The 22967-nt window shown below is 38.2% G+C and overlaps 1 protein-coding gene and 1 non-coding gene across 9 annotated transcripts in view; one reads left to right on the plus strand and one right to left on the minus strand.

Moving 5' to 3' along the window:
- Positions 1-22967, plus strand: part of SLC44A5 (solute carrier family 44 member 5) — a 340012-nt gene that overhangs the window by 46135 nt on the left and 270910 nt on the right. For 4 of the 8 annotated variants that reach the window (XR_005361388.1, XM_038541647.1, XM_038541648.1 and 1 more), the window contains exon 2: positions 867-985. Coding sequence is in view for 7 of the 8 variants with exons in the window: in XM_038541647.1 (XP_038397575.1) it covers positions 928-985 (58 nt within the window). In the remaining variant the exon portion in view is untranslated. The remainder of the gene's footprint in view (positions 1-866; positions 986-22967) is intronic. The other 4 variants (XM_038541649.1, XM_038541652.1, XM_038541650.1 and 1 more) reach the window with 1 other exon arrangement.
- Positions 17946-18052, minus strand: LOC119872455. Its single transcript, XR_005361527.1, has one exon. It is a non-coding gene; the product is annotated as a U6 spliceosomal RNA (small nuclear RNA).

Consider the following 22967-nt stretch of genomic DNA (forward strand, 5'->3'; position numbering starts at 1 on the left):
CCTGTCATGTGTGATCTTGGATCTGGATGAGAGAAAAACTCTGTAAATGACATTATTGAGACAATTGGAGAAAAGTGACTGTATTAGTAGATAAAAATGGTATATAGATCTCAGCACAAAAAATTTTGATAATTATACTGTAGCATAATGGAAGATGTTAGTAGTAGCAGAAGCTGGGTGAAGAGTATAAAGGAACTTTCTGTACTATTTTTGCACCTTTTCTGTAAAATTATTTCAAAATAAAGAGTTAAGGGTCATACATAGAAGAAGAGACTGACAGGCAACATGACAAAATTTTAGTAGTGATTTCTAGTAAAATTAGCTTTTCCCTTTCATTAAAAAATGCGGGGTGTTTTTTTGGTAATAAATTTCCACAATGGGTCGTATGTTGTATGATCTTTAAAAATACATAGCCTAAAATTAGGGAAACAAAGAACCAAACTCAAAAGAAAAATGCCACCTAACCACAACCAATTTGTTGATCAGTGTGGCTGCTAAACATGAAAACATAAATGGGAGTTTTGAAAAAAAAGGTGCATAAAAGTAGAAGGCAGGATAGAGAAATCAACTGGTTAGGGATGAATCTTATAGGTGGACGAGAAGTGTGAGAGTAGACAATAAAAATAAGGACTGAGATTTAGGAGGCTGTGGCAGTGAGAATTTTATTTCGGTAGTAAAGAGGAGAACGCAGTTTCCTTCAAAGGGAGTAGTAGATCCCTGCAGTCTTTTATGTGTTAGAAGAGAATCAGGCTAATTCTCCAGGTTTTGGGGAGAATGTAAATCATGGTGGTGAGACTATTCCCAAAATGTTGGTTTTTAATAAAATATGTTTTAGATAACCATCTTCATACTTGTTTTTATTATAGACTCCTTAAGCAACTCAACTTTGCAGTGTTTCAGGCCTCCTCCTGAAGAGACAGCCCATTAATGAATGACAAAGGTAATCACCTTCTCCAGTCACGTCCTTCTTCATCTGGACTTTTGTGTAAGATATTATTTATTCAATATTAAGTAGGGACAATAGAATGAATGAATATATACTCTGGTGTCTTTAGGAGCTGTGCTTGAAAAACAGCAGCATGTGAGACATTAGAGTTCTCAGTCTTTTCCCATCTCATGACCTCTGAGATGCCCTGAATTCTCTTTTCTGTGCCTGGCGCCTCCCAATAGCAGTGAATATGGAGGAGGTGTGCTGTGCAGGGGCCTCGTGGTGTGTAAAAGCACATGCCCGTGCATACTCAAGTCACTTCTGAAACTGCTCCCTTTTTCCTGTGTCGTTCCCTCTACCTTAAGAGTTATTGCTAGAACCTGAATCTTTAACATTTATTTTAGCAGACTATTATTTTCAGCTCCCTTTTTCATATTGTGACATAGCCAGAGCTTGCTCCTTAGAGCAGCAACACACTGTCACTTGTTCGTTGGAGAGGGACCACGAAGCTCCCCTTCAGATTTTAACCCCAATTCCTACTATTTCTATCCCTATTAATTAGATTTTTAGCCCCTGGTAGGCATAGCCCAGGTCTCATCCATCTTTCCCCTTCTTCAGGCCTAGCCTTTTACTTCCAAGAAGGTAGTTACTTAGTAAATGTTTATTGAAAATGAATACTGTTTTCCTTAAGGGCAAATTTTATTCCTTCATGAAGGAAAATCTATTCCTAGCTATGAAAAAAAAGCAAAATGTAGCATGAGTACAAATTAAAATGGAAGACCTAGAATGTGTAGCTTAAAGCTAAGCAGCCTCTTTGATCTTTGGTTGTGTATTTTGAGAAGACTAAAAGGGTTATTAAAAGTGAGATCTAAAGATCTAACACGCTGTTTAAAAAGGGCCTGAGAATGTGTCAAAATCTACATGGGTTCCTGAAGGCTGTAAATGCGTTGTCGGGTGTGGCTGGCCCTGCTCCCATGAACGTGCTGCCAGGGATTGTGCATTCAGATTCTCCTCTGGGGGTGGGGATTACAGATGTGCCTCAAGTATGAAACCTGGGTTATAGCCAACCTCCAGGACATTTTCTTTTATGCAAATACACATGTGTTACTAACATGTCTGGGCAGGTGACCTTTGTCTTTTAGGCCTATTTGCTCATCTGTAAAAGGAATAACAGTAATTACCTTGGTCTGTGAGATTAAATTGGCACAGGGCCTGAGAAGTAACATATATATACACTGAAGAAATGGCAGTTTTTGTGATTGTTCACAAATTGTAATTCAGAAGTGTTACAAAGGGTTGAGAGTGATTCTATTTGAAATAGAATCACTAGGGCTGTATTATACTTCACCTACATTGTAGTTTAGGCTGGTTTATTGTAAGCCAAGGGCAAATGATTGCTACCATGGCTAACAATGCTTTAAGGGAAAATAATTTCTCAAAGTATATGATTAGCATGCTCTGGACTTTTGGAGCTATGAAGCACTCTTGCCTTGGGTGTTACCTCACCCTATTCCATGTTGCTCATTTAACATTTATCTCTTTTCTCTGAATATTGGCTACCGATAATCTGGAAAGACATCACAGATTCCACCATCAAAAGGAGGGCATTTTGGTCACCGTAACACCTACTTTTTGTCAACTCCCACTAATCGATGCTTCCATTGGCCTCCATTTAATGTCAAGTAGTCTATAGGCCTTAGACTGTCAATTAGTAAGTGACTTTCTCTATAGCATTCATAAGTCCCATCCTTTGGGCTTGAGTCATTACTCAACTCACTCCGTAAGGGCATTTTTATTTTTTAATTCCATCTTTGTGAAGGTTTTAACATGTAATAAATGAAAAAAAAAACCCATGATGATTAGAAATCTGTAACAAAAGTCATAGGAAGTAGCACAGATACTGGCACAAACTTGTCCCTTCAGAGGACAACACTTGTCAGAGTAGAGCGGAGAAGCTTCAGCATCACCAATACCACCACCATGAGTACAAAATATTCAGTAAACAAAATTACCTGTGAAGCTGTGCTGGATGTCAGAATAAGAGAAACACATGGAGAACAGTGACCAAGAATTGCTTATATAGGATTGATAAATGGACAGAGTGAAAACATTAAACAAATAATCTCTATATGGGCGCTGTTTTCATGATATACAAGTCAGGTGCAAATGAAATCTTGACATGTCAAATAGGCTAATTAGGTGACAAGTCAAACTCAGAGATAAGATGTAAGACTTATGTGTTTGTCAGATTAATGTATATCAGTCACAATGTGACTTCGTTCTTTTGAGTTTGTCAGGGGGTAGGGTGTTTCAATTTTGGTGGCCACCAGGGCAGGCTATGAGGACAGAGGCATGGAGAGGGATGGCTGTTATTCTTTGGAGTAGGCTCTTCAGGGAGCACCCAGACTCTGGGTAAGCCTGGTGCTAGTACCTGGTGCTAATGCCTCATGCTACATTTCCAGAAGGTGCCATTGGCGCCTGAGATGGGGGGAGGGGACCTGGAGGGGAACACCAATATTTTTGTGCATGTAGCTCTAGGCAGTGCTGACTTCAGGGACAACGAAGAGAAATGCCGATGCCAGAGATAACCAAAAGGCCAATGACCAAAAATTGCCTCAGAGAGGAATAATACATTTCATCTGATGTGAAACTGATGTGAATTTTATGTTTTCAAGTGCACAGGTTAGCCACAAAGCCAGCAAATGTTTAAGTCGGATTTGCAAACTGACAGTTTACTCAGACATTCTACTTTAGCTTAAATGGGAGTGCCTCAATTCACTCATTAAATTCTGCAATTGAAAGGAAGCCTTTATAGTGGGTCTTAAAGCACACTGAGGATTTATTTGTATTAACATCTTAATTTTGGCTAAATGCCGATAAGTGCTATGCCTTATAGTCACTATTCTGTTAAAATTTTCCTTAATGAAAATGTTTTATCATAAAATTTAAGAATTATATCATAACTCATATTTCCAGAAGCCAAGATGCTATTTCTGCATTTATCTCTGCATCAATTAATGTATCTATCTAGATCTACATCTACATCTATATCCATATCTGTATCTATCCATTGTCCAATGGTTGCACTCTCAAACATATCTACAGAAAATAGAAATGGACATGTTTAGATAGCGTTGATAATATTAAATCAGATAAAAATTAAGCACACACATACTTAAGGAAAAAAAGACTGCAATGAGTGAAGGTAAAGGCAATAACACTTTTTCTTCCACCCCAAGGCAAACATAGTTGATCAAGACCCATCTGTTCATTCTTAGATTTTCTATTCTACTTCTGTGGCTGACCTCACTTTTATAGCACATATAACAACACTGACATATTACAGAGTTTAGCCCCTGTGCAAAGATGACTCACAAATTTGTAAAGTCTGCATAGTTTTGCATAGTTAATAACTTCTTTCTTTGTTCCCACTGCATATATACATTGGCTGTCATCTCTCTGTATTATAATTTTTTGTTTACTTCTCTGTCTCTCTCATGAAACAAAATTCCCAAAAGAAGGGCATTATTCCTTTTTAAACTTAAAAAAAATGTTACACCCAACATGGGGCTCAAATTCATGACCCCAAGATCGAGGGTCACATGCTCTACCATATGAGCCAGGCTGGCACCCCAGGAAATTATTGTTTGGATCCATAGTGGCTAGCATAGTGTCTGGCTTCTAGAAAGCACCCAGAATGAATAAAAGATTGAATAAAATTTTCATAGTCTGTGAATAAGAAACATGCAACAATTCTTTGTATTCATCATGCTCACCTCTAAATTGATTCTGAAATAGTTAATCCTTTTCTTCCTTCCTCACCTCGTCTTCCTGATGATAGAATTTTTCTATTTTAGCTTTATGCCCACATGGCCACCTCCTGTTGAAAACTAGTAGGCACAACTCGGTTTCATGATGGACAGATGGACAAGCCTGCTGTTGCCTTTGGCCATGCTACTATTACTGCTTATTCTCTGAGATCTGTCAAACATGCCTTTCTTTTCCTCTTTTTTTAAAAATTTTTTTATTTAAAAATTTTTTTTGGACTATACATATTTGCTCTTAACACTGCCTTGCTATATTTGTAATATTAGAGGACCACAGGCAGGCTCTGGAAGACAGATTGGCAGAAATATTTTGAGGGGTACATGGTAATCTAACGCAAAAGAAAAGGACTCCATGGAAAAGAGGCCATAAAATATTGCTATAATTCAGCTGAATAGGGGTAGATCTTCCTCTTTCTCTTTTAACATAGTGGGATTGATTGGAAGAAAAATAAAATTTCAATATATTGCTGGAAAAAGAGAGCCAGGTTATGCTACCAATTTGAATTGTTCAGCTAGAGGACTGCAGAGTTATTTGTTGGAATTTTACATGTAATTATATATATGAATAGTAGTTGCTTCAAATCAGTTATGTAAACTATAATTCATAGACTTAACATTGACGTGTTACCTTTTTATTTTCTAAAATTTTTAAAAAGAGGGCAGCCCGGGTGGCTCAGAGGTTTAGCACTGCCTTCAGCCCAGGGCATGACCCTGGAGACCCAGGATCGAGTCCCACATCGGGCTCCCCGCATGGAGCCTGCTTCTCCCTCTGCCTGTGTCTCTGCCTCTCTCTCTCTCTGTCTCTTAATAATAAATAAATAAAATATTAAAAAATAAAATAAAATAATTAAAAAGATATTTATTTATTAGAGAGAGAGTGCACAAGCAGGGGGAGGGGCCAGAGGGAGAGGGAGATGGAGAGACTCTCAAGCAGACTCCTCACTGAGTGCAGAGCCTGATGCAGGGCCAAATCCCATCACCCTGAGATCATGACCTGAGCTGACATCAGGAGTCAGACACTTAACTGACTGAGCCACCCAGGTGCCTGTACTCTCTTGTTACTTAATTTTTTAAACCATACATAGCATTCAATAGCACTTTAATGTGGATATTTTCCTAATTAGAAAAAAAGAAATGAGGGAAGGAAATTATTTACTTAGTTTCTCTCACAGGTCAGGCATTTTTATGCCTCTTCCAGTGTTTTTCATGTAATCTTCAGAACTAAGCTGTAAGATACATTTTATTATGATTATTTTATAGAAAAGGAAACAAGGGCTCAATGATAGTAGTTTGCTCATGGTCACACAGAACTAGGAATGACAAAACTAATTCCAAGGCAAGTGTTTCCAACTCAAATTTATTCTCTGCTTACTGTGTTGGATTAGCCAGCATATGCTAAATTTTCAAGGAATTCGGGTGTTAATTATGTAAATAACAGTGTTTTAAAGGATTTTCCATATTGTGAATGATGCCTTAGAAACTAATTTCTTCTAAGTTAGGTAGGGTACTTGTCCCCTTTTCTAAATGAGTATGTGGGTTGATTGAAAAAAATGATTCAATAATGTGCTTCAGGGGAAGTGATTTCTGAATTTTTGGAATTTCTAAGCCAGAAAGCAGAGTGCTCCAGTATTTCACAAACATGCCTCTGGAACCACTGTTCTACTTTCCAGAAGCCTCAATTTGTCTTGACTATCCTCTTTGCTTTTAAGATCCATGCCTGGGCAAGTATGATGTCTTCTGACCAGAGCTCTTGGTTTCATTCTTGTTTTGACCAAATTCGTGGACCACCCGTGATCTTAGTTGACAATGGGGTTTGAGGTGAAAATCCCTCCAGCTTTCCTGGGCACTCTTAGCAAGCATCAATTTGTAGGTAGATTTCTCTGAGGCCTATTGGGATGGTTCCTGTATATATCTAGACTCTAGGAGAACCCTCGAACTGACTGCCCTTTTTCATGGAGCAGGGGCAGTGCAGACTTCGAACTTCCTCTGTGTTTCAGCATTCACTCCTCCTCCCGTGTGGTGGCAGGGTCCATGCTGAAGAGAAGAGAATCTAGATATTTGTTCCTTTCCTCATCCTACCCCCAAATATGAGTCAGACTCGCTTTCTCAGTGTGGAAGGATAGAGTAAGGGACCAACTGCTGGTACCTTCCTACTAAGTAGCACAGTTGCTAAAATGGATTAACTGTGAAGTAACAGAACTGCCAGTTGTCATCCTGGTTTCCTCGGGTAAAGCAGACAGTGCCAGAGGCAATTTCTAACTGTGTTAGATGATGATTTTTCCCCCCAAAAGCAGCTTCAATTATAGTATACCTAAAAATGAGGGTTAATCAAGACAGAGTTATCAATTGGCTAGGTAAAATTTGACAAGTCAGTTTCATTCCAAGTGAGTTGCAAAGGTGATTGCAATATTTGGAAACTGTGCTTTAGGGAGAGGATCTGGAAAATTATAATTGTCAAATGTGAGCATAATTTCTGTGATGAGGAAATAGTCATTATTTATATTAAAATAGATGTTTATTTCTCTCCATTGTCTCTTTTTTTTCATACTCTTTCAAATATGTTTTTCTTGCAATTTAAATTTGGTGATTAAACTGCATTTATAATAATGCGTTGCCATTAATGAGAGAAATGTCACCTTTATAAAGATGATTCAGTAGTGTAAGTTATTTTGGGACCAGATTTGAGCCCAGTTCCCATTAATGAAAACCATTCCCCCTTTTTTTCCCTAGGAGAGTAGAATTAAAATAATCTGTTTTGTCTATTTCCAGTCACGACACACTCTAGGCTTAGGTAAATAAACACACTTGAGAAATAACAGACTAACCAACTCTGTCTATCACTTGACTCAAAACTGTCATTTTTCATTTCAACGTTATATTCATGAGCATTAATATGAAAGCTCTATGTCAAAGGTTTGCTTTCCATGTTTTGATTGCTTTAGAATGGAAATTTAAATGCTGAGTTTCAGAAATGTTGAGGAGGGGCAATGGGGAGAATCCAGGAGAGGAGTCAAGAGGCTGGTTCTGGCCTTGGTCGGCTACCATGTATGTGCCTGGACAAGTCACTTTAAATTTCTTAGCATGTTTTCTTTGCTTTTAGAAGTAAGATGGTTAGACTAAGTTAGGCTGGAAATGGGTGTTCTCCTATCTGCTAGGTCTGATTAATTGATAATGGCTGCCTAAAGGGCCACATTGGGGATGATGGAGGGCCTCTTCCAGACCTAGCTGACAGGAGGACGGGGGGGGGGGGGGGGGGGGGGGGGGGGGCAAGAAAGCCACTAATTTGCATTCCCTAAACTCAACACATTTTTGGGTCATCATCTGCTTCAATTTTGACTTTCATGATCTATTCTTAATTTTTCACTTCAAGAAAATGGTCTCTCCATACCTGAAAATATTTTGAAAATTTGAGATCAAGGAGATACAGTCTTTGAGATCATCTAGTCAAAATGAGGCAGATATATTTAAAGGTACTTTGTAAACCACAGAGCACTGTTTTTGTTATTCGAGGACTACATGGCTAATTAATGGTAGGTTTTCCCATGATTCCTTGGAGGACCCCTTCCTCTCTAATTTGTCATGAATGCTTATTGCATGACAGATGCAGCCTCTTTCAGTAACTTTAAATTTTAGGAAAGTTACTCATCCCATTGATAATTAATTCAGTTAAATTGTAGAGTATAGACAGTAACACTGTGGACATTCAGAGAGTTAGAGAGTCAGCAGAGCTGTGGGGGAATATTAAAGAAGTACAACTTGAGCCAGAACCTAAAATGGGCAGAAGTTAAGTAAAAGGGCCTCGTGGGGCATGGGACAGAATTTGAAGAAAGCATGTAATAAGGCGTAAGCATAATCTGGAAATGTAAACAGGAAGTACAAGCTGTTGGGTTTCAATAAGAAAAAATTTGGATTGCTATAATATTAATATTGATAATAGTTAACGCTTATCACTCCTTTATCCCACCAAAGGAGTACTTCCAATGTGCCAGACCCCATACTAGATCCTGGGGTTACAGCTCTGAGCAAAATGGACCCCAAATCCTTGGTTTTGTAGAACTTACATCCTTGGGGGAGAAGATAGATAATAGACAAAGCAATAAGTGAAATATGTTATATGTTAGAGAGTAATGATTGCAAAGGAGAAAAGTAAACCAGGGGTGGGGAAAAGGAAATGGCAGGAGTGGGTTGCAATTTTGAGCAGTGGCTGTGAAGTCCTCACCCAAGAGTAATGATTGATAAATGACCTGAACTACATCTCAGGCATCCTGCTAAGTGAGTTCCATACACGAAATCACTTTCATAGCAACTCTGAGAGCATACGTACTATTATTATCCTCATTTTATAGATAAGAACCTGAAACATAGACAGCTAAACAATTCCTGAAGGGTGCACAGCAATTAAGTGAAAGAGCTAGGATTTAAATCTGGGAAGAGTTATACTGTTAGTCTGTAAGACTGAATAACAAAAGTCTTTGACAAGGCTGTTCAAGGTCCAAGAATGATACCATTTTAGAGCTGGAGGGAAATTTACTAATTGTCTAATCTGCTGGTTTTCAAAGTGGATCAGAATCACCTGGAAAGCTGGTTAAAACCCCAGTTTCTGGGGCACCTGGGTGGCTCCGTTGCTTAGGAGACTGACTCTTGGTTTCAGCTCAGGTCATGATCTCATGGGTCATGAGATCGAGCTCTGCCTTGGGCTCCTCTTAAAGATCCTCTCCCTCTCCCCTTCCCCCTACTCACTGTGTCTCTCTCTAAAAATAAATAAAGAAATCTGTTACACACACACACCAGGTTTTTTTAACCTTGTCCTTAGAGTTTCTGACTCAGTAGGTCTGGGATGAGGCCAGAGAAGTCTCATTCTAACAAGTTTCCAAGTGATGCTGCTGACTGGGCAGCGCTTCGGGAATCATTTAGTCCAGTTGTTTTCAAACTTGGCTGCACCTTAGAATCACCTGGGGAGCTTTTAAGAACAACCCATTCCCTATGAAAAATGGTACTGACAGCCTGTATTTCATTGGTCTGGACTGAGACTCTGTAATAGGATGATGGTTGTGACTGCAGTGTACATGGGGGATTAAATACCACTGGTCTGGTTTAACCCTCATCTTACAGATGAGGAAACTGAGGTCTCAAGAAAGTAACGATTCCCTTCTTGTTTCGGCTCCTAGCATTCTGCACATGGTTTCTTACCTACTTGATACTCAACTGTATAAGTCAGGGGCTGTGTATCTATTTACCACACAGTAAAGGTTCAATAAATGCCTATTTTTAAAGAAGATTTTATTTATTTGAGAGAGAGAGGGAAGAGAGAGAGCACACATGAGAGAGGGGGCAGGGGCAGAGCGACAGGGAGATGCAGACTCCCTGCTCAGCAGGACCTCGGGCCCATGACCTGACCTGGAGGCAGACACCTACCTGATTGAGCCACCCAGGCACCCCAGATGTTTACTGCTGAGTCTCTAACGTTAAAGGGAATGGGGACCACTAAAAGTCTTTGATAGCAAAGTGATATATATTGAAAGTAATATTTTATTTCTTTCTTATAAAGATTTTAGTTTTTCAAGATTTATTTATATTGAGAGGAAGAGAGAGAGAGAGAGAGAGAGAGCACATGCAAATGCATGAGTCGGGGGAGGAGCTGAGGGCAAGGGAGAGAGAGGATCTCGACAGACTCCTCGCTGAGTGTCTGGCCCTGAGTGGGGCTTGATCTCACAATCCATGGGATCGTGTCCTGAGCTGAAATCACAAATGGGATTAAGTGTTCCATGGATGCTTAAACGACTGAGAACCCAGGTGCCCCATTAGGACTTTTTATTTTTAAGTGATGTCTACACCCAATGTGGGGCTCAGTCTTGCTGCCCAGAGATCAACAGTCCCATGCTCCACTGACTGAGCCAGCCAGGCACCCTGAAAGTAATATTTCAGGAGACTTTATTAAAAGGAAGGATAAGATTAAGAGATTGGCGACATGATGATCTTCCCACTGCAGTGGTTCTGTAGAGCTACTCAACGTGTGAGAGAGACCAGCAGCATTAGGGTCACCTGAGGCCTTATCAGACTCTCCAGTCCCACCTCAAACCTACTGAGTCAGAACCTACATCTTTATAAGATCCCCAGTGAGCTGCATGCACATCTGATTTTAAGAAGCACTGCTCTGGGACATCCTATGACCAATGCCTGGACTTATGGGGTAGCCCTAGTGGGTCAAGAGAAAACAGCAAATATGAGTGGTTGGTCAGGCCAGCTTTTCCTTACGCCTATTCCTTGAGATACTGGTTCTCTGGAATCTTAATAGGTATTCAATGGTCAAAAAGATTTAGCAAATACCAGGTTAAACAAAGCTAAAATGTTTCTTTATGGCCGGACTTCTTTTATCTTTTACTCCGCTAATGCATTTTCTGAGTCTCCAAGAGAAAACTGTGTTATGTAGCTGCTTCTACACTTATTGATCATGGGAGCCAGTTTGGGAGAGCATCTTTCCATGTTACTATTTTGTGCAGCACATCTTGGTAAAGTTGTCATATTCCCTTTGTGATATTTTGGGGTCTCAGACATAAGATATTCTAGCCCTTGGGTAGGAAACTATCTTCCATTTCCTGAATTTAATATTTGTTACTTACCTGTTCAAATGCCCAGCCTTTCTATAACTGGCCCAGGTGTGTGCTTTCACTTATGACTCACTTTCATTGGCTAAAGCCTATTTGTTGAACACCAATAAAAAATAAATTTATAAAAAAAAATAAATTAATTAAAAAAAAATAAAGCCTATTTGGACAGAGTCATAGGATAGATTTGTGGGTTATGTCCGTGGTGATCTGGGGAATATTTTGAGTTTGTCACTGGTTCCAGTGTCTGACAGAACTGAGGAGACAGTGGAAAATGTTAGGGTCACTGGTGAGATACTAAGTTTAGTTTGTGGTGGGAGTGAAGTCAGGGGGTAGGACTGTGAGTGATCACTGGGCGAACAAAGAAGATAGAAAGAAAGTTGATTGAAAATTGTAAGCCACAACATCTGTCAGCAAATTTATAGTCAGAAATAAAAAGAAGCAGATGAACAGATACATTTGAGAACTAAGGTTTTTTTTTTTTAGATTTAGGACAGTCCAAAATTGTTTTTTCACAGTTTATTTTCATTGATGCCTTTTTTGAAAATTTATGACCCATTTTAACACTGACATGTTGATTATCCCACACTCTTTAACTCAAAAGGCATTTGATTTTAAATCACACTCACCAATAAAGTACCTATATTTTGGATAGTGCTTTTTTTTTATACTTTTATGTGTCCTTGACATGAAGTTATTAGTTTCTTTCTTTCTTTCTTTCTTTCTTTCTTTCTTTCTTTCTTTCTTTCTTTCTTTCTTCTTTTCTCCTCCCTCCCTCCCTTCCTTCCTTCCTTCCTTCCTTCCTTCCTTCCTTCCTTCCTTCCTTCCTTCCTTCCTTCCTTCCTTCAAGGTTTTATTTATTAATTCATGAGAGGCACAGAGAGTGAGGCAGAGACATAGGCAGAGGGAGAAGCAGACTTCCTGCAGGGAGCCCAATGTGGGACTCGATCCAAGGACCTGGGGATCATGACCTGAGTCAAAGGCAGATGCTTAACCACTGAGCCACATAGGTATCCTCCCTCCTTCCTTCCTCCCTCCCTCCCTTCCTTCCTTCCTTCCTTCCTTCCTTCCTTCCTTCCTTCCTTCCTTCCTTCCTTCCTTCTTTTCTTTTTTTAAATTTCTTTCTCATATATAGCAGTATACTCTCTGCTCCTCATGGTAAGAGGAATGAAAATACTTTCTCAACAATATCCTTACTGTGGGCAGTAGCAACATCACTTATACTTTTTTTCTTTTCTGTTAATAAACACATAGAAAGTATTTTTGATTTGGATTTGTCCTCTCAAATGCTCAAAAGCTTTACTTTTTATTCCCTTTTCCTGATATTAGAAATACTATTTCTTGCAAAATCAAGGAAGTGCTGTTATTTCTACTTATGGCATCAGTATACTTTTTCTTAGGAATTTTGCTCTTAAAAATTTTGATATTACTTTAATAAGTAAATTTGGATATATAACCTTTTTCTTGTTGTTTTTTAGAGAGGGACAGGGGCAGTGGGAGAAGGAGAGAGAATCTTAAGCAGACTCCACGCTGGGCATGGAGATGACACATGGCTCCATTACAACCCTGAGATCATGACCTGAGCTGAAATCAAGAGTGGGTTGCTTAACTGACTGAGCCACCCAGGTGCCTGTGGATAAGTACACATTTTAAATCTGATTCAGCTGGGTTTCTTTTTATTATACCCTTCATTGACAGAGTTTCCTGCACTTTCAGGAGAAATTTTAAAGAGAAAGGAAGAAAATTTTTTAAAAATGAAGCAGAGTATAGTGAACTAAGTAGTCTTTGATTTCAGAAACTTCTAGAGGATTTTAATGTATTTTCTTTTTTTTAAATGTATTTTCAATCCACTTTTCTCCATGTCTCAAATCTATAGTTCACAGAACATAATGACTAGAATGGTGCTTCAAAAGCTACTAAGTCATCCCGAAGAAATTCAGTTCTTCTTATTTTACTAGATTTACTAAGGCAGAAAAGTAGACGGAGGTATTACATGATGGCGATATTTGGAAGGAGATGCTTGATCTTTTCTACTGGAAGGCTAACAATGGTGGGAGATGCCATTTACTATGGAATTACGTCTCTTCAGTGGAGTGGGACAAGGGATATTGAGTGAGTACTTCTGAACAGGTGGAAAGGGATATGTGAGTGTCATGAGAATACCAGCTGCTGAATTTTGGACACCATGGGTAGCTTGTACCAACTACAACCCCTTATGGTTGGCAGGAAAGAGATAATCGAGGCAGCAGTTGTCCCACATGCCAAAGGTAACTTCCTAATGATCCTTATTTCATATATACACTAAGGGTTGCCAGTACTTACTCTAGAATGATTTTCAACAAGCATTGGAAATAGGGGGTCAAATTAAGCCTTTGGTTACTAGGAAACCCTATCACTAAATATTTGTATTAACAACTATCCAATGAAATATTTATCAAATATCATTAGGGGTCGTGTTCTGTGCTAAGTGCTAGAATGCCAGGGTAAGAAAAACATAAATGGTACCATTGCCATCTCATTGGTTGCTGACTAGTGTGTGATGCAGACAAGTAAACAAGATGATATAACACAGTAATAACACCCTGACAGGAGAAATACAGGGAACCATGGCAGTAGACAGAAGGGAGTACTTAGCTTTTAGTTAAGGAGCCAGAGAGGCAGAGGCATCTACATGAAGTTATGAACAGGCATTGGATGGACCAAAATGAGTTGGGCAGAAAGGAGCATTCTAGGCAAGAAGAAAAAACATATACAGAAGCTCAGAGAAAGATCATTTTGTCTGGAGCATATGAATCTTGAGATGAAGGAGAAATGGTAGAAATGAATTTAGAAAAGTAAACAGAGTCCTGACATATAGGGTTTTATACACATTTGGGTTTTATGCTAGATAGGACAGAGAGCCACTGGAAGGTTTTCCAATAGAGAAATGACTTGATAAGCATTTTAAGACAATGATTCTGGTGGCATTCTAGAGAACAGGCTAGAGGGAGAGAATACTGGGAAGAATGAGACAAAAGGGGAGACTTGCAGAAGTTTATATACGGAAAGATGGTAGCTTTTATTTCCCAAATGATGGCCGTCTTCTTCTTCTTCTTCTTCTTCTTCTTCTTCTTCTTCTTCTTCTTCTTCTTCTTCTTCTTCTTCTTCTTCTTTCTTCTTCTTCTTCTTCTTTCTTCTTCTTCTTCTTCTTTCTTTTTTTTTTGATGGCATTCTTAACAGTGTTTTTGTATCTGGCACACTAGACATTAAAGTTATTTATTCTTACTTTTATAAGATTAAAATGTTTGTTATTTTTAACTTTGTGGTCCCCACTTTATAATTCTTTAAGAACCCATTCTTATTTCCTCTTTCTGGTATCTTTGTTAATTATTACGTCTGTTCCTTCCTGAATATTGTCCTGTAAATGTCTTTTCTGCTCTTGACATGTATTTTCCATTTTTTGTTCTCTCTGTCTGTCTGTCTGTCTTTACGGTTCTTTTTCAAACTTGAGTACAGAATTAATGATGAGAGAGAAGTAATTATGACCCTAGTGAATAGATTTCAATTGCCATAACTAGGGATGGCCTGAAATTTCTTGAAAAGGACAAGAAGAAGAAAATTCAGTGGTTTTCAGGATTGGAAAGAAAGAATATAGTTTAAAAACAAACAATGTTCTTGGAGGGGAGGAGGCTTGCTTTACAGCAATCAATATAGTAGAACTAGAAAAGACCAACATAGATCAACCCCAAAGTGCAAAAAGTAATTAAGGGCACAAAAAGCACATAATAAATGTCAAGTACAAAACAGAAGCTGAGAAATTACAGAGTGAAGTTCAGAGTTTAAAAATGACAGAAAGACCAAAGGTGGCAAATAATAAAAACATTTCATATAAGACTAACTAAAAGTGCTACAATATTACAGCAATATTACATAGGACACAAAAGGTCAGGGAACAGCCTAGAAAGGTGTCTAATGGATAGCAAGGCTGATTCATTGACTGAGAGGGTCTTGTAGACATTGATTTAAAAAGGTAAAATTAAACGAGTTCTTTGTCTCAGAGCTCTCAAAAAGCTCAGTCTTGCTAAACAGAGAAATCAATTTAAAATGAAAAAAAGTAAAATTGTTCTTTGGAAGTGTTACCAACCAATAGGTGGCAAAGAAATTGAGAATTTTGAATCTCATATAGGACCAGATATGATTTCTTTTAGGATTAGTGATGTCCAAGGCCTTTAGAAATCTTTTTAAAAAAAGTATGTCGCTTTTGTGTATCTTGTTCCCAAGTCACCCAGCATAGGCCATTCTTATTTTTTTATTTTTAAAAATTTAAAAAGATTTTATTTATTTATTTGAGAGAAAGAGTGAGAGAGAGAGAGAGAGAGAGAGAGAGCATGAACTAGGGGAGAGGGAGAAGCAGACTCCCTGCTGAGTAGGGAGCCTGCTGTGGGGCTTGATCCCAGGACCCGGGGATCACAACCCAAGCGGAAGACAGATGCCCCCAGTGCAGGCCATTTTTAATGCTTCCTTGGCTTTCTATGTGTCAGAGTATGACACATCTGTCACTTACCAGGTAAAACAAAAGAAAACATTAAGAGGATGTACAGAAATCCTAGCAAAAGAACTTCTAACCTATTAACCTTTTTGGGGGGTGGTGGGGGCGAAGGAGAATGTGCTCATTGCCGTGTAAATTAGAGTTGGTGGAATGGGAATTGCTCACTCTGGAAATCCTTTGTCTTAATCCCTTTGTGTTTGTATAACAAAAATATCATAGACTTGGCTTAAACAACAAAATTTATTTCTCACAGCTTTGGAGACTAGAAAGTTCAAGATTTGCCGGAAGCCTATTTCTTGGCTTCTACGAGAAGTTTTGTAGACAGCTGCCTTATAGTTTGTGTGTGTGTGTGTGTGTGTGTGTGTGTGTGAGAGAGAGAGAGAGAGAGAGAGAGAGAGGCAGGCAGACAGGCAGGCCGACAAACAGGCACACAGACTAATCCCATCCTGAGGGCTCCACTCCCAGGACCTAATTACCTCTCAAAGGCTTCATCTCCAAATACCATCACTCATCACCTTGGGGATTAGGGTTTCAACATATGGATTTGGAGAGAACACAAACATTCATTGCATAGCATTCTCAGGGAAAGAGATTTTCCAGAGAGAGGGGGCGATTATTCTTTTTTAATTGTACTGTTAAAGGCAAGGAATGGATGAGCCTGATTGATTTATGCTCTATTCTTGTCCTGCTTGTTGAAGTAAGAACCACGAAAGATGGAGTAAGTTCCTAGAGTAAGTAGAGAAGGTGGTAGCACCTGAGGGTGAACAGGAAGGCAACTGAAATAAATCGCAGAAAGTGAGGAAACCAAGGGAAGTGGAACATGAAGAGCTGGTCTGAAGCAATGCAGAGGATTCTGAACCCTCAGGAGACGGTTGTTGGGTTCTCCGATTCCATGTAACTATTATGTGTCTGGTCTTGGAAAGACAGTGGTCAACTCTGGGATTACTAATTATGTTACATTAAGTGTAAATGATGTGACTTCAAGTGTAACTTTTAAATTTTTCCTTAATTTCATATTTAAACATTTCCCCAAATATCCAGAAAGGTTGAAAGAATAACACAATATGAACACTTGTATACTGATTACCTTGATTCAACAATTGTTCATATTTTGCCATATTTGCTTTATATAACTATTTGTAAGTATGTATATTTTTTTCTGAATGCCTTGAAAATAAGCTACAGACATTGTGATATTCACCATAGATGTTTTATATAACCACGATATTATCAACATACTTAAGAGAATTAAATATCTAATGATTATATTGAAAATAACCAAGTTAATTTCAAATTTTTCCAATTTTCCACAAATGATTTTTTTGGATAATATTCCATTGTCTATATATATGTTATCTTATTTAAAAAAATATTATTGGAGTTCAATTTGCCAACATATAGCATAACACCCAGTGCTCATCCTGCCAAGTGCCCCCCTCCGTGCCCATCACCCAGTCATCCCAACCCCCCCCTGCCCACCTCCCCTTCCACTACCCCTTGTTCATCTCCCAGAGTTAGGTGTCTCTCATGTTCCACAAATGATTTTTAAGCCTTTTTTTTAAAAGTGAGAATTCAAATAATGTTCAGAGATTGTGTCTGACTTCTATTTCTCTCTAGTGTCTTTTAATCCAGAAGTCTCTATTTCTCTCCCTATAAATTTTACTTTCTTAAGACATGATAGTTGTCTTTCGAGTTCCTGCATTCTGCATTTATCTGGTGTTGTGTTCCTAGTTCTTACAGTATCTGGATTTCCTGCAGAATAAAAGTAGCTCTAATAGCTTGATTGGATTCAAGCTAAACATTTTTTGGCAGGAATATTATGCAGGTGATGTCCTTATTTCATATTATGTTACCACAAAAGGTATGTAATGCTAGAGTTTGCACTAACCTTATGTGAAGTTTGATAATTTGGTTAATATGATAATCACCAGATCTCTTCATTGTGAAGGCATACTTTGTTCTCTTTACAATTCGCAAATACTCTGTGGGATAATACCCTGAAACTTGGTGAATAACCAACAATCTTTCATCTAAAGATTTTATTTTATTTATTTTTTTAAAATATGGAATGCTTCACAGATTTGCGTGCCAGCCTTACGCAGAGGCCATGCTAATCTTCTCTGTCATGTTCCGATTTTAGTATATGTGCTCCCGAAGTGAGCACTCACCTAAAGATTTTAGCGTCCAACTATGCTCCTTGCCTGAAACCATTATATCATTAGGAATTGCACAAGTTGTGATTTTCTAATTTATATATAATTTCCTCCATATTTATTAGCTGCCATTCTTTTGTGAAGAATAGCTTTCCCTCATCAACTGGTACTTAATTATATTTCTTTCTAAAGAGGCAAAACACCGTCATAATTTTAAAAATGATTATAGCAATTTTGAATATAGAGAAAAAAAAACAAACAAACCCAGCTGTAATCTCAACAGCTAGTAAACTAGTGTTAACAATTTGGTATGTTTCTTCCCATTCTTCTCTCAAAGCCTACAAGTGTATATATTACAAAATTTGATACAGAAGTTTTATATCCAGCCTTTTATAGTTAGTATTATATCATTATCAATTTACTATGTTGTTAAATATTCTTTCAAGTATTTTTGCTGGCTGTCTGCCATTTCATAATTAGCATGTGGCATACTCTATTCCAGGCGACCATATATCCTGGTTTGTCTGCAGTGATTCTTATTTATGACTGTTGTCTTTGCAAAATTATTAAAGCATTCCCTTTTACTCCCAGAGTCATCTCGATTTGGAAGACAAATCATATAGTCACCCTATCACCACTGTACCTACAATTGACCATTTGCTGTTTTTAATTTTCTAATCTACTTACTCTTGCGTAAATCTCTGGGTGCATTTCTTATTATTTCATGAGGATACATTTCTAAAAGTGAAGTGACTGGATCAAAGTGTATGAATATTTTTTAAGGTCCTGTCTAAATATTGCCTTGTTTGTATTTCTGTTAAATAAATACTGTACTATTCAACTGGACTCAACAAATTTATCTGCTTTGCCTTCCCTCTGGGAAGGGTTTATCAGCATTGGAAGTATTAACATTTTAGCCCAGTAAGATCTTTTTGGAGAGGGCTGTTTGTGCATGGTAGTAGCACCTTTGGCCTTTGCCCGTTACCTGTCAATAGCGACCCCATCCCAGTTGTGACAATCAACAAAATCTCTAGATCTTGCCAGATGTCCCCTGGGAGGCAAAATAGCTCTCAGTTGAGAATCACTGGCTTAGATATAATAAATGGACAGAGTAGTAACAGCAATATTCTCCTTTTATAGCTTATTTGTCTTGAGCCTTGAGTTTTTATTTTTTAATTTTTTTTTATAAAGAATTGCTTATTTAGTTCCCTGGGAATAGTAAATGGTAAAAGTTTCTTTTAGTTACCAAGAAACTTTTTTTTTTTCATTTACAAGAAACTTTTTTACATGACCCCAAACTGTTGAATAGGAATTTGAACCTTGGTCTGTCCGTCTTCAGTTTTACCCATGTGTCCTGCAGCCTCATGTAAGTTCATGCCTTCATGGCCACTATCACGAGACAGGCAAACAATGGGAAAAGAAGTATTTTCTCTCTGGTGAGCTTTTGGGAATCCTTTAGATCTGTTTGATTTTTACCAAGGTATTTCTCATTTATTTTTACCATCTGCAAATGGGATTGGCTGTGTGAAATCAACATTTAGAAACATGTGGTTTAGATCCTGGCGCCCAGTGGGCGCCCAACATGTACTTCCATTGGGTTGTCATAACCATCTGCTAATGGGTCTGTGCAGGGCTGAGAAGACGATCACATGAAGGGGGCTGATTACTTAACCTCTTTCTACTTTTAAGATCTGCTCTTTCTTGCTTTCTCTCAGTGTTGATGACTCGCCCGTTGAAGTTTGGAGTCAGACTCCAGGGCATTGACACGAGTGAAGGAGACACAATTTAAGTCCCCAAAAATGATGTTGATCCTTCTTTTTTTATCTTCTGTTTCAAAAAAGCTGTCGGTTCAGAATAAGGAAAGCCATGTCCAAGCTCTGGAAATAGAACACTGCATCTGTGGCTTACTTTCAGCCTGTTTGGGGACAGGTCCTAACCCATGAGCACAGGAATAGTGAGTTAGGAGAGGATGGACTGGCGAGAGTGTCATCCATACGTAACTTGCCAGAGCCAGTCCACCACTACCACCAGTGAAGTCTGGATGACCATGGGATGGTCCAAGGACTCTGGCAGACTCTGCTCTCTTAACACAGGAGAAAGAGGGCTGGCTGGAGTTCAGCAGCTCAACTCAACTTAGAACCTTAACTGTGATAATTTCGGGAAGCTTGGCTGAACTAAAACTAGTGTTATTTAGGTTTCTCTTATTCTAAATAGTGGACGTTGCTGACTGTGGAGGTTCTTGAAAGGAAAAGCAGAGAGACAAGACGACAGAGTCATTTCTCCCCTAGTAGATGGTAGACCAGGAAAGAAAAAAAGAGACTCGGTGTGAAATACAGGGAGTTCTCGTCTATTTTTAACCTATTCTTAGTTTCAAAGCATGAGACTTTATGCTTTATAGTAGTCTATGGTTTTTAACACATTTCCACAAATATTAGCTCTTTGACCATTGTAACGTGGCCTCAAGAGGCAAGTCGGGCTGACATCCACATTTCAGAAACATAAAGAAGTTGTGATTTTCCTCAGTTTTACAGAATTAGAAGTGACAGGGGATCCTTGATGCCTACATCAGTGAGGTCTGTATTCCACCTTCAATGCTTATATAGCTTCAGAGCTTACACCATTTCTCTGCCCTTAGACTTTAGTTTTGTTTTGCTGGCTTTTTAAAACTAGTCCATTTGTGAATATTTTTTTAAAAGAATGATTGTGTAGTTGCCTTCCCCCAACATCAGTGCAACATTTCAGAGCGTGCCTACCACGTTGTCTGAAATTCGGGTGCTAACCCTACTCTCTGTTTTTGTTATCCTCCTTTGTGTCCTTGTGTAAGGCTTGAGCAGAGTTTATTGCTGTACATGTATCATATTTTGAATTTATGATAGCTTTTCTCTTAATGGTTTGGATATTATTGTGTTTCAGCCTCTGTGACCTGATGTCAGGATAACGCAGCTTGGGTATATATTGCTGAGTTGTAACTTAAAAACCTTTGGCCCTTCTCTCTGACAAATAAACTTGAACATATAACAGCATTGTTTTAAATAGCACAGAGTTAGGATTTCTTTTTCAGTAAATGATGGATATATGAAAAATAGCGTATGCTTAAAATAGTGTATGAGCTGTCTCTCTCTCTCCCCCTTCCCCCCCCCTTTTAGATTGGTCATGATGTATAAAAGCATAATACAAAATGGGAATGATCCCTTTTAATTATCATGATGCTCTTTTAAAAAAGTAATTATATTTTGTTTACTGGAAATAAAATAATAACATGAAGCATTTATGTCTTAGTTACCTTAAAAAAAAAATCTTAACTCCAGTATAGTTAACATACAGTGTTATATTGTGTTCAGTTGTATGAGATAGTGATTCAACAATTCTATTCATTACTTAGTGTTTATTGTGATAAGTGTGCTTTTAATCCCCTTCACCTATTTCACCCACCCTCTCCACCCACCTTCCCTCTGCTAATCATCAGTTTGTTCTCTATAGTTAAGAGTCAGTTTTTTGGTTTGTCTCTTTCCTTTTCTTTGTTTTGTTTCTTAAATTCCACATATGAATGTAATCATATGGTATTTATCTTTCTATGCGGACTTATTTCACTTAACATTATACCCTCTAGATCCATCAATATTGTTACAAATGGCAAGATTTCATTCTTTTTTATGGCTGAGTAATATTCCATTTCATACACACACACACACACACACACACACACACTGTATCATCCTTATCCATTCATCTATCTATGGGTGCTCAGGCTGCTTCCATAATTTGACTATTGGAAATAATACTGTGTAAACATTAGGAGGTGCACATATCTTTTCAGATCATGGTGCTATTTTAACTTTTATCTCTTAACTATTTTATTTTATGTCTTTCAAACCCAAATTACCTTCTGTCCTAAATAGTCTTCAATTTCAGTCAGTTGAAATTTCCAGTGTTTTGTTTCTCTCTCCCTTTTTCTCATTTCCTTTTTCATTCATCCCCATCCATCCATCCATCCATCCATCCATCCATCCATCCATCCATCCATCCATTCATCTCTTAGTAGAGGAAGCCCATCGTTAGCATGCATAGGAACCAAAGCAGCACAATTTCAGAATTTAAAAAGTTGAAAAGTATACTTAAATTAAGCGAGTTTAAGCGAGTTTGAAATTTATCTGCTCACTCCTATTTTGAAAGTGTTTCATCATAACAATGTTACTATCCCTTAAGTGTCATCATATAACCAAGCACTCATAATTTATGGAGTTTATGTGGCATCAAAAACTAAGAAGTGTTTGCTTAAGAGGTTGAAATTTGAAGTCAACATTAGAGTATAGAATTTAAAGAATTGAAATTAATAGATTTTAAGTGTATAGAATTTAAAGTTGAAATTTAGACCGTAAATAAAAATGGCTTTTAGTGTCCATCCTGGTATGTTGCAGTAATTGATCTTTGTGATTTCAGTAGCTGGGCCATTTCAATGTCTCCTCTCACCTCCCTCCATTCCCAACCCCCCCCCCCCACCACCGACTCCCCACAGGATGGAGCCAGTCCTGCTAGCATCATGCATCATGACTGCCCAATCTTTGGCATTTTCATCAATTGCCTCAAGGTTACCTCACACTCCAGTGTCTGAAGGAAATTGACATGTGGCCAGGGAGTTTCAGCAGTTCAAAGAAATGTCTTACTTCCTAAGAGAAAACTCTACCTAACAATTTCCATCTTACAAAAGGCACTATGATGAATTTAGGTAACTTGGAGCTAAGTGATTGGAGAGTTATTACATAGTAAGAGCATATTATTTTTAGGAGATGAGAGTCAGAGTCATATAAACTAAAGGAAGTAAAAAAAAAGTACTTCAGTATCCACATTTGTTTGTGCAATATTGCATATTTTCCAATATAAAATAGATTTTCTTATGTTTTGTTATGGGAAAATTTGAGTGTATAC

This window comes from Canis lupus, chromosome 6 (genome assembly GCF_011100685.1).
Source record: "Canis lupus familiaris isolate Mischka breed German Shepherd chromosome 6, alternate assembly UU_Cfam_GSD_1.0, whole genome shotgun sequence".
In the NCBI taxonomy this organism is placed as follows: Eukaryota; Metazoa; Chordata; class Mammalia; order Carnivora; family Canidae; genus Canis; species Canis lupus.